The sequence below is a fragment of the Megalops cyprinoides genome, chromosome 23 (genome assembly GCF_013368585.1).
Source record: "Megalops cyprinoides isolate fMegCyp1 chromosome 23, fMegCyp1.pri, whole genome shotgun sequence".
In the NCBI taxonomy this organism is placed as follows: domain Eukaryota; kingdom Metazoa; phylum Chordata; class Actinopteri; order Elopiformes; family Megalopidae; genus Megalops; species Megalops cyprinoides.
This window is the reverse complement of record NC_050605.1, coordinates 23,184,485-23,204,344: the sequence shown is the minus strand read 5'-3', so window position 1 is coordinate 23,204,344 and position 19,860 is coordinate 23,184,485. Positions and strand designations below refer to the sequence as shown.

The 19,860-nt window shown below is 46.9% G+C and overlaps 1 protein-coding gene across 1 annotated transcript in view; it reads left to right on the top strand.

The window, feature by feature from the left end:
• cacna2d4a (calcium channel, voltage-dependent, alpha 2/delta subunit 4a) overlaps window positions 1-19,860 on the top strand; it is a 101,513-nt gene that overhangs the window by 430 nt on the left and 81,223 nt on the right. The window contains exons 2-10 of the mRNA XM_036518513.1: window positions 1,810-1,893; window positions 5,339-5,420; window positions 14,806-14,922; window positions 15,150-15,209; window positions 15,654-15,816; window positions 16,157-16,288; window positions 16,966-17,026; window positions 18,380-18,530; window positions 19,004-19,078. Of these exons, the coding sequence (XP_036374406.1) occupies window positions 1,810-1,893; window positions 5,339-5,420; window positions 14,806-14,922; window positions 15,150-15,209; window positions 15,654-15,816; window positions 16,157-16,288; window positions 16,966-17,026; window positions 18,380-18,530; window positions 19,004-19,078 (925 nt within the window). The remainder of the gene's footprint in view (window positions 1-1,809; window positions 1,894-5,338; window positions 5,421-14,805; window positions 14,923-15,149; window positions 15,210-15,653; window positions 15,817-16,156; window positions 16,289-16,965; window positions 17,027-18,379; window positions 18,531-19,003; window positions 19,079-19,860) is intronic.

Genomic DNA, 19,860 nt, shown 5'->3' with positions numbered 1-19,860 from the left:
GGTACTCCTCCCTGCTCCTTCAGACCACTCGGTGTATCAGTGAGTGGGCGCGGAGTTGCGCTCAGCACAGGTAGAGCGTGCGGCGGCCATGCCGGTAATTACAGCGCAAACTCACGGCTGCCCTGGGCGGTTCATTAACGCGCCGGGCGCCGGGCGCTGGGGGGGGTGAGGGCTCGGCTCACAGCTGACCTGGATATCCGCTCCGCTCAGCACAGGGCCAGGACCACATCGCCTATCTGCGGAACTCTGTTCAGTTCTGTCTTTCTGTAGGTGTTCAGTTCTGTCTCTTGCGCTAGGTCACTAGCCTGCAACGTGTCAAATTCTGCCTCTGCCTGGTTGTTACAGAGCAGTTCTGTAGTATGTTCTGTAGTATGTTCTGCTCCGTCTCTCCGGGTGTTAAGTTGCAGACATGGAGCGTGCTCAGGTTTGTGTCTCTTGTGTTAAGGTACTACTTTGCGTTGTGTTCAGTTCAGTCTCTCTTTGGCTGTTGTGGAGCTGTTCTGTTGTGTGTATTTCTGTCTCCCTCTGGATGTAAAGTTGCAGGTCTGTGGTGTGTTCAGTCCTGTGTCTCTTTCGGCCTTAAGTAGTAGGCCTGTAGTGTGTTCAGTTCTGTGGTGTTGAGGTGTGTAGTAGGAGGAGGTGTCCTGTACTCCCCTGGGCTGGTGTTGGACATGGCCCTGGGGGAGACAGAGGGGGGGACATTCAGTCTGTGCTCAGTCCTGTGAGTGAGGCCTGTGTGCTCAGGAGAGACAGAGCTCGGTCGCTCCCTAACTGCAGCTCGCAGGAGCATGAACATCATCAGACATTACACATTACTGCTAATAGGAAAGACAGGTCAGTGCAGTCTGCTTGTGGAGAATCATTCTGATTAGCATCTGTTCTCTGGGGAATTAAGGGTTCACACTGACCAACCTGCAGTACATGGTGATATCTGAAGTTGTGTAAAAATAGAAGTTGTGTAGAAAAGATTTCTAAATGATTCTGCTTTTTCCTTATCCCACCTGAAGGAGAGAGACTACACAGTGGTATCATACTACCATCCTCTTATGGCTAAGAATCACCTCGGGGCGATCATTGCGTAATTCTGAACATTAAAACAGCAGCAGATTTGCCAGCAATCTCAGGACTGAGAATCTTTCCTTTGTCTCTTCCACAGATTATTTGTCAGGCTCTTCCTCAGTTGCTTGTAATTTCATTTGGCCCCAAACACTCGGATCTCTTTTCCTTTTCTTTCTCGGCTGTTCCGGCCTATTTTAAGCCATGATTATGCTGTGACCTTGTTTTCTCGCATTTGAAACTGAAACGCGTCCAACCGTCATCCAAAAACACTCCTGAAAAAAGCCATTTACGCAATGCAGAGGGTAATCAAGCTCAGGTTTTCTCTCTGACTCCAAATGGATGGAAAAAATGATTTGACTTTATTACAGCACAGCTATAATTTCGTTCCTCAAAATCCATAATCCCCGCGGAACTCAGCAATCAGGCCCGATTGAAGAGAAAGTCGGTCTCCGTGGTAGCGGAGAGGTGACAAAACCACGAGGCCATGAAATTAAGCGGTGAAGGTAGCCGGTCACGTGCCTGAGGACAGAGCTCTGGCAGTACGCCTGGTGCAGTGCTGGAGATGAATATCGCCTCCTCTGAACTGAAGCACTCGTGCTGTCCCTGAGGGGAAGGCTACATCATATATATTCAACACCTGCCAGTAACACTGTCACGGGTCATTTTCACATTTTCACATTCACTTACACGGTCACACACCACCCACCTGTAGCTCACTGACCAACCTGTGCGCTCTCTGTGTAACTGCAGGCTGCTGGCAGAGGGATCCAATCAGGATTCAGACTCTGGTCACATGGGCTGCTGTTCCACTTCACCCGAGCTGTCCCTGAGACAGTAGGTCAGAGCGGGAGAGTGGAGACCACCACTGGGGGGTGATAGTCTGGGAACACGACCCCCCCGTCCTGAGCCCCAAAGCCACACTCTCACCCCGGCCACCACAAACCAGCAGTGAGACTCAGATGTCTCCTTGGCTGAGCCTCCTACGCTCGATGTCAATAGCATAACCCGCTTATAACGGGATACATGGAACCCGTGAAGCAAGCCAACTTCATGCGGCACGGCGGACTGAAAACAGCCTACTGGAAGTGACAGGTCATATTGTTCTCTACTACATCGCAAACGATCGGAAAACACTTGTCATTGTTAGTTTGTTCAGCATAATGCGTGTTTGGAGTGGAGTTCGATAAAATCAATAAACTCCTGAGCGTCTCATTCACTCTCCAAACATGAGACACCGTCCAGCGAATTCGTTAAATTCTTTCTGATAAACCACGTAAAGATAATTAAGACCTGTAATTAATTTTTAAGTTCTTGGCAAGAACTTCCTGCTACAAATAGTACAAATAATTGTAAGAAGTTCTTGGCAAGAACTGCTTGCTACAAATATTAATTTCTCTCCGGGCTGGCAACGGTACATTTTAGCTCCAGACAAGGGACGTAAATACCTATCTAACTTGGCAGTTTGCAACTGCAGTGATTTATTCATGTATGTATTTATTTTAAATGCCTCCATAAGTGACACAACGCATGGACAAAATAATTATAGAGAGATAGATAAACTATAAGCCCTACTGGTCCATATCCCTGGCTTGGCCTCCAGTGTCTTTCTTGTGGTTTACCCACCTCTGTATTCACCACAAAACGCCTGGAAAACACCTCTATACAGGCAATAAAGCAGACTCGGCAGCCAGCATGTCTGAGAAAGGCGTGTGAGGAAAGGGATTCTGACAGTAAACATTCTGACAGGGCCGGGCGTCACGCTGTGCCATCAGCGTCATCGTCACCCGGCCGGTGATTCGGGGAGAGTATTATCTGCATACGGGACAATCCCGTGCCGGTTTTGTGAGCCTCAGCAGGAAGTTATGGGACTCGTCAAGGACTCCAGTGGTGACGCGGGGGGGGACAGATGGCAGGCAGGGGCTATTCTCTTGGACAAGAGCCGCTTATCTCCAGCCCTGACCACCCTGCCACTTTGCTTATCATGGGCATATTGTCCCCTATCAATGATCATCGTCATTATCGGGTTTCCACGCAAAGGGACATTTGCTGATATGTGTTGATGGGCTATCAGCGCTGGATCTTATGCAATTGGGTTGTGGCTCCACAGCTTTTAATGAGCTTGTTTATGGCTCAGGCTGTAATCACGAGAGCTGTAATCATGTTTTCTTTCATGCTGGACCTTCTGTAGCGGGCACATGGCCTGATGGTGTGGGAGCTCTGGGCAGTCTGTGTATGTTCTCCCACAGTAGTGCAGTCTCTCTCCCAATAGTGTGGTTTCTGTCTCAGTGCTGTGGTTTCTGTCTCAGTGCTGTGGTTTCTCTCTCAGTGCTGTGGTTTCTGTCTCAGTGCTGTGGTTTCTCTCTCAGTGCTGTGGTTTCGCTCTCAGTGCTGTGGTTTCTGTCTCAGTGCTGTGGTTTCTGTCTCAGTGCTGTGGTTTCTCTCTCAGTGCTGTGGTTTCTGTCTCAGTGCTGTGGTTTCTCTCTCAGTTGTGTGGTTTCTCTCTCAGCGCTGTGGTTTCTCTCTCAGTGCTGTGGTTTCAGTCTCAGTGCTGTGGTTTCTCTCTCAGTAGTGTGGTCTTTCTCTCAGCTGTGTGGTTTCCGCTCCTCAGGCAGTCAGCAGTGAGGCCCTGGTGCTTTATAATCAGGGAAGATGGACAGAGCAGGGGACCACACACACACATAGATTCACATGCACAGACATACGCAGGCTGACACACAAACACACACACAGCTAGGTCTGCTGCAGGTCAGCATTCAGACACATGTAACGGTGAGCACATGGGGGGGGGGTTACAGAAGTCTTCCACCCGTAATCTCCTCAGCGATGTTCGGCAGAGATGGTGTCATAATCCCGGTGCAGAGGCGCACGCTGTGACCTTCTGAGCCCCCCTCCCTCAAGCTGTCCATCTCCAGGTCTCCTGGCCCCGCGGCATCTGCCTCATCCACTTTAGCCTTAAACACCATCACCTCTGACCTCTGACCTCTGCTCCTGCGGTTTACACCACGGCACCTCAACGCTCACCTCAGGGAACCACAGACCTGTGTGCAGGGGCCTTCCTGCAGGCCTCCCAGTGCCGCCCTGTTCACGTTCACATTCACGTTTAGCCTTTAGGCAGACGCTGTTACCCAGAGTCACTAACACAGCACAGGTACAGAGGTGCATGTGAGAATAAATGAACACCGCCACATGGGGGAAAGGACAGAGCATACCTGAGTCAGTCTCTCACACAGGGCTACAAAAACCAGTGTTATACTGAATACAGACTGAATTCTGCAGGAAAAAAATATTTGAATAATTATTGCCAAAGTGCAATAATGTGTTAAGTAATAGACAGAAAGCACGACTTCAGGGGCCAAGATTACTTTTGAAAGGTCACTCATTAGTTTGGACCGTGATCAGCAGTCCTGCTCTCCTGACCTCTGCTCCAGTTCAGTGACCTGACTCTCAGCCTGGAAGGCTGTCGTTTCTTTTCCCACCCAAATCAAACCAGAGGTAACCCCCCCTCCCTTTCCTTTTTGCACGCAGTCTTAAAGGTGTCTGCATAGTCCACAAGTTCTGTGATAGACAGCTATCTTGTCTTAGGGGGCGATGCTTGGACATCGGGCTCCTTCACAGCACAGCTCATTGGGTTGAGCTCCAGTTCTGTGAGGTGACTGGGCTCATATGCAGCATACTTCCTGTATATGGAAACCTTTGAGCACAGATGGCCTATTTCACATTGATACCCTACACAAGAACATGTTCAAAACAGGCAGCAATGTGGCATAGTGGTAAGGAGCAGGGCCAATAACTGAAAGGTTGATGGTTCAGTTGCCTGTTGGGGCACTGCTGCTGTACCCTTGGAAAAGGTGGTTAACCCACAATTGCCTCAGTAAATATCCAGCTGTATAAGTGGATAACGTGAAATTGTAACCTGTGTAAGTCGCCCTGGATAAAAGCGTCTGATAAATGATTGTAATGTAAAGTAATGTAAAAACGTTTAATATATAATACAGCTCACTTGAACACAAATGGCGGTCAAGCACTCCAGACAAAGGTGGCTCAGAAGTACACTGAATGCAATTCAGATGATAAACATTCAATCATTTATATGCATAAGTACTATTCCATATCGTAGATTGCATTGTCTTTTAATATTCAATAGATTATCCCATAAAGAACTGATAGATAGACAGAGCGATTACAGGTGACCTATTTAATGGTGTTGAACAGCTACCTGAAATGCATATGACTGATTGTGTATGACTGTATGTCAGTGTGTGTAACCTTTATTTTTCAGGATCCAGCAGTGGGCCAACACCTTTGGCGGGGAGCTCTACTCCTTGTCAACAAAATATTCTGGAGCTCTTCTACTACAAAAGGTAAAGCACACGGGCTTCTGCTTTCTGTGACCACCTGGTGAGGTCCCGCGGTAGCTGACATGTCTTACTGTGTGATGGGTTTTATAATTCCATGTAAGTGGATCTCCAGCCTTATTCTGCAGGGGGAATCCAGGTTTTTGAGCCGGTCCTGATTGCATCTTCTGCATTTGCTGGGGGTCAGATGGCGCAGGCTGTGATGCACTCTGCTTCTCTCACCCTGTGGAAGTGCATGGAGTGGGGGGTGGGAGTGGGGGTGGGGGTGGGGGTGGGACTGTGGGAGTGTGGGAGTGTGGGAGTGGAAATGGGAGTGGGGGGTGGGTGGTGGCTAAGGAGCTGGGATTGTAGCACAGAGGTTGCAGGGTTGGTTTCCAGGCGGGGGCACTGCTGTTGAGCAGCGGTACTTGACCCACACTTCCTGAGTGAAAATCCAGCTGCATAAATGGATGTCCAATGTGAGTTATGTTATTCTCCCTGGGCAAGCGTTTCTGCTGAGCATACACGATGTAAAGGTAAATACATGTGTACGCTAGGGCTGGTTCTCAACCTGTTTAGCTACCGAAGTGGGTCTAAGGTCACAAACCTCTTTCAACATATCAAAGCAATCGTTTTTGTTGTTGTTTTTTGTAATTCTTGTTAAGCAGTACAGGAAAACTCACTGTTGCTTTTTACACATACTAAGTTTAATATTCAACACATTTTTCCCTCCTTTGATGGATTTTGCTGTGTCGGGCAGTGACATGGGGCAGGTCACTCATGTGTTCTGGATTACCATACGCTGTAGAGTGATTGGAATGTTTTTAGAAAGACACTGCTCTATGTGTGCCTATCTGTGAGTGTTTGTTTGTGGGTTAGAGTGTATGAATGTCTGCGTGCGTGCGTGCATGCGTGTGTGTGCATGTGCGTGCCTGCGTGTGTATGCATGTGAGTGTGTGTATGTGTGTGCATGTGTGCATGTGTGTATCTGTATGTGTGCATATGTCTGGGTCTGGGTGCGTGTGTATGTGTGTGCATGTGTGCATGCATGCGTATGTGTGGGTCTGGGTGCGTGTGTGTGTACATGCCTGCATGTGTGCGTGTGTACATGCCTGTGCGCGTGTGTGTGTGTACACGCCTGTGTGTGTGTGTGTGTGTGTGTGTGTGTGTGTGTACATGCCTGCATGTGTGTATATGTGTGCACATGCCTGCCTGTGTGTGTGTGTGTGTGTACACGCCTGCCTGTGTGTGTGTGTACATGCCTGCATGTGTGCGTGCGGTCCATAGTAATAATTGGATGGGGGGATGCGTGTGGTCCATAGTAATAATTGGATGGGGGGATGACGGCAGTGAGTCTTAGTGCTGTGCTGTTGCACTCATGAAGAGAGCAGCTCTGGCCTGTCTGCCCAGCTGTCTCCAGCCCTGCAAGCCTTTCATCACATACAATGGCAGGGATAAAGTCCTGGCCAGGGAGGTGTGGGGACATTACCGTGAGTGTGTGGAGCTGGTGGGGGCAGGGCCGTGTGCAAGGGGGGTGGGGGGGGTGCTTCTCTGAGATTATACTATGGGAGAGGGCTCTTTATGTGGCGTTAACCCTCCAGGCCTGGATTCCCCCAGAGGCTCCGAATCTGAGTGTGGAAGCCTCCTGCTTCCTTCTCTCTGCTGAGAGACAGACACCGCAGCATAACAGGATCACGCTAATGCTCGGACATTTAAGAGGATGGAGGCCAGAATTCAGGATACTGTGCACTTTACAGTACCACTCGCCAGGATTTTGTTCCCAAAGCTCATTCTGAATGCACAAATTGTGCCTTTGTTTAATTTCTGTGAAAGTAAAATATCACACTTGCTTATATATAGTGGGCATCTTAAAAAAAGAGATTAGATTTTATGCCGGAGACCCATTTGCAGATTTGTTATTTGAATAATATAATGCCCTACTTATTTTACTCAACACAGGTTTATGACATTGTTATTACTATTACTTATATAAATTATAAATTACTTAATATAAATATTAATCACTTATTGAATTATTATATTGTTTTTACTCTGAAAATGTGGTTATTTTGTGTAATCATTATGTAATATAAGGTAACGCGGTGTAAGTCTTCCTCGGTAATACAGCTCACTGTTGACAGATGTCCCCTTCATTGGGCTCTCTGTAATGTTTTGCCCTTGAATGGCAAAGGTTGAATGGCAACATTTTAAATAATTTCTGTTGTATTGTATTTCACTGAACCATTATCAGAGGTTTTGCAGGTTAGAGCTCGGTATACCAAAGCAAAAAGCCGCAAAGTGTTGCTTTAATAGACCAGACCTGTAGCTTTGCGGTAGATATTAGATATTACACCCATTGTTTTTGTCAGTAGGGCTGTGTCTATGGTAACACATGAATTCTGATTTCTGTCTTTACATTCCCTGACTCCGGTGTCAGCTCATCTTCACATGAGGCAGCATGTGTTTGGTTCTCAGATCTCAGCGCAGAGTTTGGTGTTGCCCACACCACCCCCTTCTCCTGCAAGCAGGCCACTTCCAGCTAGTCCAGCTCTCCTCTGGTCTCCTCTGACATTCTCTAAAGAGGGTAGCGGCTTGTGCAGCAGCTGTCTTGGACAATGTCAATGACAATGATGTGACTTGATGATGTGACACAGGGAAGCTAACGAGACTCTTACTCGACTCCTGCTAAGGTCAGGTGCAAATTGTTAGGGGTAATTGTTTGAAAAGGTATGATCCACACTGCATCTTGCCTACTTGTAGAGAACAGATAGAAAGAACCCTCACACATGCCCACTTCTGGGCATTGTGCAGAACTAGATTATACAGAGGAAGCATGTGTCTCCTGTATCCAAGTGTCAGTATCAGTAAAACCCATTTCCCTCTTCCTGTTGGAATCTTATTTTCCTCCCAAAGCATGCTGGGAAGTGCTGAATCAGGGCCCCAGAAGTCTGTGAGGGATTTATCTGATGTTCTGATGACATCATCACATTGTTCGCACGGCAGCCACTGAGGGTGGGGTTAGAGCGAGGCCTTTCCCTCTCTGCCAATCAGAGCTAACCTCTCTGTCTGTGTGGACCTTTGGGTCCCTCTGAAGTATTTAAATACGCCTGACAAAGCAAAATAATGCATTAAGTAATTATAACAAACAAATCATACCAAAATAAGCCCAGTGAGCTTTCTGCTGCACCCGGCCTCTTTTCTGTGATTGTGCATGTCTTTTGCGTGGTAAATGGGTTCAGTGTGAAGAATAATTGCTGTCTGTCTGTCTGTGCACCTGACCCGTTTGAAAAGACAGTGTTGAAGATGGCCTGTGTTGGTGTTCTTATGGCGTTGTTATTCTCTGGCCTCATTACTATAGATAAGAGTCAGTTTTCTCCTCAGTAATTAGTATATGAGCCTGGTTTTCCCTGCGGTCCCTGCAGGCATTGCAATGTGCTCTGTCACCATCTGCTACTCAGTTGAGTAAGAGGGGAACTACACGCTGTACTGTGCGCTCAGCCTGAGTGGAAATTCACTTTCTCTTTTCCCTAAATAATTTGCCCTTTCATTTGCAGTAGCCCGTAACACTGAACACTTCCCTGTAGTATTGAATGGCTTTTGTTTTAACAAAGCTTATACAGATTATTGTAGCGTTTCTTATCATTAAAGCACTATACACTTGGTTTTAATTTGCACACCCTATTCAATTTGTACTATGTATTTTTTTTTTTTTTTTTGCCTCACTCTAAAATGGTGTTTGTGTTTTAAATGAGTTTGTTAGCTCTGAAACCTCAGGCTGAATTCGGTACCCCCGGAATCCCCCCCCCCCCCCCCCCCCCCTTCCTCCTCTGCATTTCACAGCAAACAAAGAGTTGCTGGTTTTTAATGTGTTTTGCGCTCTCAGCAGAAATGCTGTGCCTCGCCTGCAGAGCGAGGGCCTCGAATGTCATCCCTCTGATGTGGAGCCTGTATAAAAGCACTGCTCTCTGATCGTTTTTGTTTGAAAGTAGATTATCCCAGTCTGACCCTGCGGCTTAGTTTTGTAGGAATACAATTCTGATCCCTTGCTGAGAAAAATAGTGCTTTGGTGACAGATAGCAAATACGCTTAAAAACAAAAAAAAAAACAAAACAAAAAAAGCATTTCTCTCTCAGAGGGAAGGGGGCTCCTGGTGTTGTAATATATGCTTTCTCGCTTCACACATTCTCTCCCACTCCTTGCACTTCTACTGAGGCGAGTTTAAACTGCTGACAGAGCAATTTTCTAATAGATTCTGTCCTTTTATGGAACAGTTCACTACACATATATAACCAGCATAAACGTTTTATGTGGAAAAAACACACTAATTAATCACCAGGGCCGCATCAGTTGCCATGGGTACTGTATCACATATTTACACTTCCTCTGTCTCGGGCAGCCACGGACCATTAGACACACCATAAAGGTACATGTTGACATTTATGATGTTTGAATTAGATGTTTGGAAATAAAAATAGCTTGTGTTATCCTTTATTACTCTGGCACAGGCCTTTAAAGCATGCTTGTAACAGGTGTGCATTAAAAGGACAGGACATATTGTCTCACTTCCAATAAACACATAAAAAAACAGACCTCTGCGTGAATTATGGGATTGCGTGTGAAACTGAAGCAATTCTGGCTTTGGATTGGTAGGCCGGATTCCATGGAAACTCCGGAGAGCCACTCAGCACCTGTGGTCTTAAAGTGTGAAGAGTATAGCAGCGCAATCCTGGCAGCACAGACGGGCCTGTCTCTGCTCCTACTGATGAACATTACAGTAGTAGTATCAGCATACAATGATTCTGTTAAAATCTACACTGATTTATGGATCATCCATGGTGTCCGCTGTCCCTCAGTCATGGAGTGGCATACTCTTTTCCTGTAAGAATGGACACCTTTCCCTATCTTCACTCAGGAAAAGTCTCAGTGCTAATTACCCATAACCCCCCTGTGCAGATCCCATTGCCGCTTGGAGATGGAGAAAACATACTGTGAAGGCCTGGGCTTCCTGCTGACCCAACCATAGAGCTAAAGCCTATATATTATATACAGTATGACCACATTAATTCCAGCCATTCACATTCAAGACAGTCGGTTTGAATCCTACTACTGAGGTTAGTGTTGTGTGATCATGTTTTTTGATTATTGTTTTTAATCAACACAACATAAATATACCATTTATTGCAACAACATAGATATGTATCCACAAAAATAAATGGCAAAATATCTTATCAGTATGTGGAAGTCAGGTGGCAAAAAACTTTAAGCAGCTAAAAATCAAAGAGATCACCACATCATGTCATTTTACATTCAAGTTTTATCATAACACATAATCTTTTATTGCTGAGGCAAGCTCCATCCATGACTGCACTGGCTTAGCTGGGTTTAACAGTATTACCCTAATGAAACAATGCTTTGAAAGGTAAGACTCCAGTATTGCTTCATGACCAGATCTGATCAAATCCAAAGTACAATTTTTTAGCTGCAGTGAAGACAGCGAGAAACAGCCTCTTCCTGATTAATGTGATCTGAAAAGACAAGTCATCATTTAAAACTTACAAGTTACAAGTGAAGTGAGGGTTGGGCTAGAACATATTGCCCTTTAGATTGCGATTAGTTTCAACGTGTTTGCATGGCATGGCATGGCATAGGTTCTCTGTGCCGACTGGTGATCTTTGGTGACTGTTGTATGGTGTTTTGTGTACAGCCTCAAACTGATAAACCACCTACATTTGCAAACCAGCTCAACATTTCACATCCAACAGGAATAATATATCAAGGTCTGATGTTTACTACTTAAAGTGCCTCCTATTGGCCCGTCTGTATTTCTGTCAGCCAACAGCCAAATTTTCGTGAAAGGTCTCCCACCCCAAACACTGAACAGAACCAGCCATTTTCAGATATAGTTAATAGGCGCGGAACCTGTTCACATCTTGCTGTTTGTAACCTTTGTCTATTTAACAGTACCATTACTCTTGTTTGCAACTTTAGCCCAACGATGCATTACAAATATTATTAGTCCATCTAGTCAGCCTTCCTCACGCTGGAAAAACATCCTCACAATACAAGTAGACCACAATAATTTATGAACAATAAATGTTTACCCATGTTGGAATGGCAGGTATGTTACTGAGTGGCGGGGCATACCTTTATTCAGCATTGAGGAAGAGGCTCTTTTTGTGGTTACAGAAATATGGGAATAACCACAATGACTCTGAGGTCTGACTCATTACATAGAGTTTGTACACAATGCCATAAATATCTGTAAGCAAATTACAGTAAGTGAAATACCTTAGTGAGACTTTACCATCATGTAAAATGGAGTCAGAGCAATGTTTCCTAAAAATAACATCGATTTGTTGTAATTGAGGTTGTCGGTTTGTTGCCATGACGTTCTTTAAATGTTTGGCTGTAGCACTACCGGAACAGTCCCATACTGCAAGTCATGATGAACTGCAAATTAAAATGTTTGCCATGTCAAAGTTACCGCACCGTGACATTTCAAAACCGCACCATGAACAAACCACACCCATTCCATAACACTGAAATCACAAAAGCACAGAGAGATTATTTTATTATTGTGTCACCTGGCTCAGTTATGATTCGGTAAGAATTGATATTTTGATGGATTACTTAAAAACCCTAAGTCATTCTCTCCCCAGCATTCTGGCAGAGACACTGACGTACTGCTCACCCAGTTATATTGTCACAACCTGTGGTTTAATCTGCTACCATGGCAACAGGAAGACTAACTGTAGTAAACAACTCTATGGCTTATCCCAGAGCTGTAGATCAGGGCTATCTGCTCCTGCTCCCAGACATTTACAGTTTTAGAGATTAGTCCTTGCTTATTAGCAAAGAATAAGAGAGGCAGAGAATTTTTCTTTAAACGTATATCTCTCCTGAAGCTGGTACAGATTTTGATTAATGTCGCAATTAACCAGCTTTCACTTTTAATTAAGCACCAGCCATCAGCAAGTGATTTCCACTGTATTCACCAATTTTCTTCTAAGGATTTATCATAGCAGAACTCATAACAGTTCTCACCAAATAAATTTGTTCAAAATAAAGAGATCTGAGATCGGTTTGTGACATGAAAGCAGTTCTAACTGAAATGATTCCATATGAAGTATGCAAAGTGATGCTATCACTGTTGCAGTCGAGTTAAAAGGAGTCAGCTGCTAACAGACGGTCCCTTTTCAAACCGTCTGGCACGCGTGTTGATCGTGCGAGACACTCGGAAACAGGTTCATTTTGATCAGCAAATAAAGGCGCATTTTCTGCTTCCTCTGTTTGATGCTCACCAGCCGCTGTTTGCTTTCCATTATACGCGTTTTAGCCAGCCTGACTGACAGACACCTAGCAAAGCAAGTTGCCGTCAGATAAGTAGTTTCCATTAAGCAATTAAGACCACAAACAAACACTAAAAATCCTTGGATCTCGTGTGAGCACCAGAACTGCAGATTATCCAGTTCTCTCTGTGTGGGTAATTAGATTTGGGCGCAACGTTTGGTTCGGTTTGGTAATGACAGGGTGGCACAAAAGCTAAACCATCTCTCACTCTGCAGAACGTAAGGTAAGGGCCGCCAAGCTCTGGCATCCACCACAGACACAGTGTTCTGGTCCTTCATTCCAGCTCAGATCTTAATTGCTTGAACGGATTCATTGGTTGGATGGGAACTTGAGTCATCTGCTGTTCCAGGTATGAATCAGCTGCAGGTTTAATGACATCTCTAATGGCCTCAGGACCAGGGATCTCCAGGAAGGGAGGGGGACACCTCCGATCTCCATCACACTGTGGAGTAGCACACGTTAACCATGGAAACAGCACTTAAAACAATCTGAGAGATTCCCCAAAATCCCTGCCCTGTAGAGCATAACTTTCAGAAAGCTACAGTTGTTTATTTACAACCATGAGTTTTCCATAATCAATTTCTTAGAGCTAGTTGTTTAACACAAATAGAAAAATGTTCTGTGTAATTACCTTATTCCCAGAAAAGTGCATGTAAATGCATTTCTCTCAGAGCGGTTGTTTTGTTCTCTGAAAGAGCCGGATTTTTATTCTGAGCAGAAGCGGGTCAATTAACTGTCAGTTGAAAAAAGCATCCATGTAGTTGTCTGAAGGGAAACTCTTTGAAATATGGACCTTCAAAGCTCTTCAGAGCAGCTTCAGATTTTTTTTACCCTGAGGAAGGGGTACAGAGAAGAGGGATATCTGGAGTGCTTTTTTATTGGATAGATAATGAGTGATGCTATCATGGGTGAATTTTCAATTGCAGTGTTTTACTGAGAAGAGCAAAGCATTTTGATTGGTCCATACTGTTCAGTGAAAGGTCAGGGTAGCTGTACCCATTATGCGATTCACGAAACCTCACGTTGCCGTCAATACTAACCTCCACGCGCAGATGTGCTGCTGAAGGTCAGGGATCAGGGGCAGTGTGGAATTCTGGGATAGAGTGCAGCAGGATGACACTTCCTTTAAGCCTGACGTTTGGGGGTGGGGCGGGGGGCTAGCATATCCACTGATCTCAGATCTGTGGCTCGGGGTCAGAAAATGACCGGTGATCCACTGGCCTGGTTTCCGGGCGCAGACAGCTGCTGGGGGGGGTGGGGGTTGGTGGGGGCAGGGAAGTGGCAGGGCTGATGCAGGAGCGTGGGGGGGTTTGTGTGTGTTTGTGGGGCAAGCGCAAACATATGTGGCTGGGGACCGGATTGAAGTGCCCCCCCCCAGCAGCAGGGGCAGGGCCGGGATTTACAGCAGTGTTTAACTCTAACCCCTGTTTAATAGCTGTAGTTACCAGCCAATCTCACGCACGCTGAGCGGGGCGGCCAGGCCATCTCGCAGCTGAAAGGGTCAGGCTCTCAGCGGCTGCAGCCTCTGCAGGGAGAGTGTGCTTAACATGTATTACAGCCCACACAAACAGGTCAGTCCTGTTTCCCTGGGTGTGCGTTCTCTTTGAGTGCCCGGGAAGGGGGCATGGCTTGGGTCAGTTTCCCGAATCAAAGGAAAACCCAGGCCCACCCCCTGGGGGATTTGAGGAAAAAAAGGGAAAAAAAGACTCTGGGTTAGTTTTTACTGTATGTAATGAATTATTAAAATGTTGGGTCACTGTTGACTTCTGATCTGAGCCCGGGCGAGCAAATGCTTTTGTAGGGATTGAATATGATTCTGCACTGCATTGCTGTATAGTATTGATTTTATCAGCTCTGTAGATGCATTCTGCATAATGTATGTGCACCATAAGAGGGGGGAAGGTTATCTGTGTGTTTAAAATGTTGTTTTTGCAGGAATGCTGTGCATTTCCCTGGTGTGATGTAGACACTCTCAAAGGCACTGTAGCTGTTATCAGATCTAAAGACTGCGTTATGGACACATCCCAGACAGAACTCTCTGCCTTCTCTCTTTCCTCGTCAGAAATTCAAAGACGTGGAGCCGGTGGTAAAGATCGAGGAGGTGGACGGAAACGAGCTGGTGCAGTCGTTTGCGGAGGAGATGGAGCGTATGCTGGGTCGCAAGATGAAGTCAGTGAAGGTGAGAGAGAGAGAGAGAGAGAGTGCGCTTCACGGGCCGCTTCTAGAGAAGGGCTCACGGTCTGCTGCAGTTTTAAAGGAACACCGGCAGCGATTGGTAGAAGTGAGTATACAGACCCAGGCACCTGCAGGGTGTCATTATTGTGTCAAACCTCTCTTCAGGTTTGTTTGTAAAATGGGAAACTGCATTTCACCGTCTTGCTGAATGTGCTGTCTGGCTTTCTGCAGAGGCTGGCCGAGGCTGCGGAGGATGCAGACCTGTATCATACGTACAATGAAACTTTAGAGGTGAGTCAGGCCGAGCGACGGAGGAGCAAGGCTTCTGCATCCTCACAATGGGTCGAACTGTCGTGAGGTATCAGGGACTCAACTGAGCCAATCATAGTGTTTTAACACAAAAGATCAAGGCCTGTGAGTCTGTGATTGACGGCATGGGCTGGTTGCACCCATTATGGGATCATGAAGTCTCATTCTCTCATCAGTAGTTGTACTGCCTGTGTGTGTGTGTGTGTGTGTGTGTATGTGTGTGTGTGCGTGCGTGCGTGCGTGCGTGCGTGTGCGCGTGTGTGTATAGTCATTGAATGTGACGGAACGTGTTTGAGTCCTTTAGAATATCATAACCATTCGTACCCATTCTCTATGCTGTGTCAAAGACTTATGATGATGACCATTATCATTTTTGTTACTCTGTACACAGTGTATTACATTATTCCGCTGAACTGTGTCCCACAGTTTGACTACTACAACTCAGTGATGGTGAACACCATGGATGAGGACGGGAACTATGTGGAGCTAGGGAGCGAGTTTGTCCTGGAGGAGAATGAGCACTTCAACAAACTGCCCGTCAACACTTCGCTGAGTGACATCCAGGTCCCCACCAATGTCTACAACAAAGGTGCGAAGGCCCCCAGAACCACCCGAAGAGCCCTCCTGTATGATTTTACCCCATTCACCCCAGAACCCCTCCTGCTGGATACTCACGTCAACACCACCGGCACAAAGAGATCACCATGAAATTCTTCACGTTCAAAATTCTTCCACCACAACGGTCTTCAACAAACTTACCAAAAAGGAGACACCACGTCAGCCTTACTGCAAAGAAATCACCATAGAAACATCTCTTCTCTCTCTCCTTCTCTCTCTGCCCACCCCTTTCTCCACCTCTCTCTCTGCCTCTCCCTCTTTCTCCACCCCCCTCTCTGCCCCCCCCCCCTTCTCCACCCCCCCTCTCACAGATCCTGACATTCTAAACGGGGTCTACATGTCGGAGGCACTGAACACCGTCTTCATCAGTAACTTCCGGAAGGACCCCACCCTCACCTGGCAGTATTTCGGAAGCTCCACAGGCTTCTTCAGGCTCTACCCAGGTAAAGCACACACCACTGGCACCTGGGACAATCCCTGCAATCATAGCAACAAGCTACAAGCTCAAGAGTTTCGCTCAATCACCTGGCAGCATCTCCAGGTGTAGGTGTAAAACTCTACCCTCGGTTTGAATATGCTGTGCCTTAATGAAAGAGCGGACACCCTGGTGAGCAGGCAGCACACTGAAAGTGCGTTCTCAGCCGCAGTCTGGACGTGACTGACACTAGATCAGTCTGAGAGTAATTACCAGGAGGGGTGACTCAGCTCTTCCAGATTGATCTGTTGTCCATCCATCACGGAACCCAGGACAGTGGCTGGAAAAGCCCAGGGTTTAGCAGTTAATGAGGAGAGAGGTCTGACACAGTCAGCAGGGGGGGATGGAGGTCCAGAGGGACCCAGTCTGTGGTGTGCTGTGCTGTGAGCTCACAGTCCCAACCCCATTCCCTTTCACACTCACAGTCTCCGGGGGACACTGCAGCCAGAAGACCTGGGGTACCCCTTTGCCCCTCTGCTCTCTGGTTGTGCCTATGTTAATTCTCTAGCAATGATAACAGATTTTGACCTAAACAAACTAAGTACATATTGAAATAAAGAAGAGAAAGATGTGCAGAAACTGATTTTAGAGGTCGTTTCCAGAGGTAATACACTTTGACTCATTTGATTCATGCTTTCCTTTCAGGTATCAAGTGGACCCCGGATGAGAACGGTGTCATTACCTTTGACTGCAGGAACAGAAATTGGTGAGCAGTCTGTGATTGGCTAGAATCAGACAGAGCAAGTGCACTTCCCTGCTATCGTTGCTGGGGTAGCTGTCTGTGAGGGTTTATGACAAAATTGGTCACGTGACCACAGCTCCTTCTGTGATGAGGGGAGCTTTTAGCTCATCTGTTCTGTAATCAGGTACAAACCACCACTTCAGATAGCTCTCCAATCATCCACTCCAGTCAAAGGTCAAGGTGAAACTGAAGCAGAGACAGACGTTTTCTGCATCTAGGCAGTCAAAATGTTATGCTTCAGACTTATTGCCATAGCATAGAGCAAGTTCATATTGTTCATAAATGGTGAGTTGATTGACATGCTATACTGCATGCTGTATATTTAGAATGAGTAGTCTGCACAGGGGAACCATGATTCACTTGCTCACTAAGGAGCAGCCATATCTGTGCTGTGAGTTAGGACACTATGGAAACCATGGAGAGAGCTCCAGCCCAGCCTTTCAGTCGGGTGTGATGATGGATCCTCAGTTAGCCACAGGTAGAATTTCAGTCAGGTTAGCTGTGTGAGTCCCACCTGGAGCTCCAGGACCGCAGCAACAGTGAAGCAGCAGGTAGGGTTTGACCCAGACACAGGCCTTAATCTGAGCCTTCTGCCCATAGCCGCTCTGCACCCGGATCCACACAGAGCACCATCTGCGACAGCTAATACAATTAAACATACTGATGAGACCGTGCTCGGAACCTGCAGAGACAGAGGAGTGACCGCTTGGGCCGTTATCCTGTCCGTGTGTCCTATATCCCAGCGTTACAGCTCCCCACGGTCCCAGTGTCCCCCGGGCTTCTTCCCTGTCTGCTGTGACCCACAGCGCTGTGCTAACAGGCTGGACCGGTCCTTTTCGAGCAACACCTCAATGCATGTGGGACACTTGCCTTCATCATATCACATCAGGCATCAGCAATATCTGTGCAGTCCTTAAAAACATTTTAAGGAAGTAATTTATATTTTTGGTTAACAGGTGGCAGTGTGGTGTAGTTGTATTGCTGTAGGAATCAGACATGTAACCAAAAGGTTGAAGGTTCAAGTCCCAGGGATCACTGCTGCTAAATCATTGATAGGATATTTCACATAAATTGCTTCAGCAAAATATCCATCTTTATGAATGCATGCCTTTTAAAGTATAAGTTATGTAAGTTACCATAGATAAGTGGCATCTTCTAAACCCTAGTAGTACAACAGTACAGCAGTTGGCTCTGTGGACTGGATGTCGATCCAGCTGACTGTATTTGAGATGCATAGCCAACAGATCTGGACCAGTCTGGTGAGTCTGCTTGATGGAGCTACAAGCAGCTGTAACAACAGCGCCCCCTATCTTGCAGGTACATTCAGGCCGCCACCTCGCCCAAGGACATCGTGATCGTGGTGGACATCAGCGGCAGCATGAAGGGACTGCGACTGACCATCGCCAAGCACACCATCACCACCATCCTCAACACGCTGGGCGAGAACGACTTCGTCAACGTCATCGCTGTGAGAGCTCCCCACCCCACCCCCAGGGGGCGCTGTATCGCAGGCGCTCTGTTCTGTGTTCTACCCTGAAGAGGCGCTTCTGGCACTAAGAGGCATCTCTGTAGCATAAACCACCATGTTTCATTAGTGTAACCCAGTGTAAGCTTTAGAGGACAATGTACCGGGCTGTATTCATACAGCTTACCCCACTCTCAGAATGAAGGCACACTCATGGTCTTTATCCTTAATCACGATGAACCATCTGTCACAACACACCTCAGCTTACCTAAGGATCGCTTAAGTGGAACAGAATAAAATGTAATAATATTTGCATGGCTTAAACTGGCCCAATGGACTTTCTTGATGAGTCTTGCTATAGAGTTTGCTGGATGATTGTAGATATGGAAACTGTGGCCAATGTAGGTTGCTAGGTGACTGTGCTGTTGCTGTTCTCACATTCCGTGTGGCCTCAACATCTGTTTTTCTCTCCCCAGTACAATGATTACGTCCACTACGTGGAGCCCTGCTTCAAAGGCACTCTGGTGCAGGCTGACCTGGACAATCGTGAGGTAATGCAATTATCCAATTCTGGTAAGCCTGGGGGGAAGCTAAGCCCGGGAGCCCAAACTCCGGCGTGTGACGTCAGCCGTGATCTTACGCTCCCCGCGGGAGAGCAGGGGGGTGGGTGGGCCCTGCTGTCTGATCCCCTCCCTCACACCTGCGGCAGGTGCCGTCCGGGTGGTTTAGTCCGGTGGCCTACTTCTCCACTGCCGCTCGTCAAAGAGCAGGTGGGGTCACCTGTCACTGACGGCTTTGCGGTCACATGACCACCCAGGAATCAGAGCAGGCAGGAGGGAATTCAAGGCCTTCCTGCCCCTGAGTGCTGCTGCTACTGCTACTCGGCAGGGCAGGGCCACCTGCAAGTGAACGCCACATTACAGGGCTCAGGTAAACTGATTCACAGCAGGTGCTAACCTGGCTTTAAGGTGCCATGAAACAGCTGGGTTCTGTACAGCCACGGAGCAGAGTCCTGCCTGTGTTGGAGTATCAGTGCTGGAAAGTACAACACAGTCCACAGTGACTCATTTTAATTCTCTGGCCAATTAAATCAAAATAGTTGCGACACCCCAAAAAATTCCAGAAATCAGCCCCTGGCCCTGAGTGTGTCTGCGTGTGGGAGTGATCGAGTGCTTGAGTCCGTGTCTCTCACTGCTGCCGTGTATGGAGTTGTGTTGCACTGTGCATCAGTGAGGCATTACACAATGCCCATGTGTGTTACTTTGACAGTGTGTTAGGGTGTGTCACTATGGAGTGTTAGTATGTGACAGTGTATACTGTATGGATGTGTATT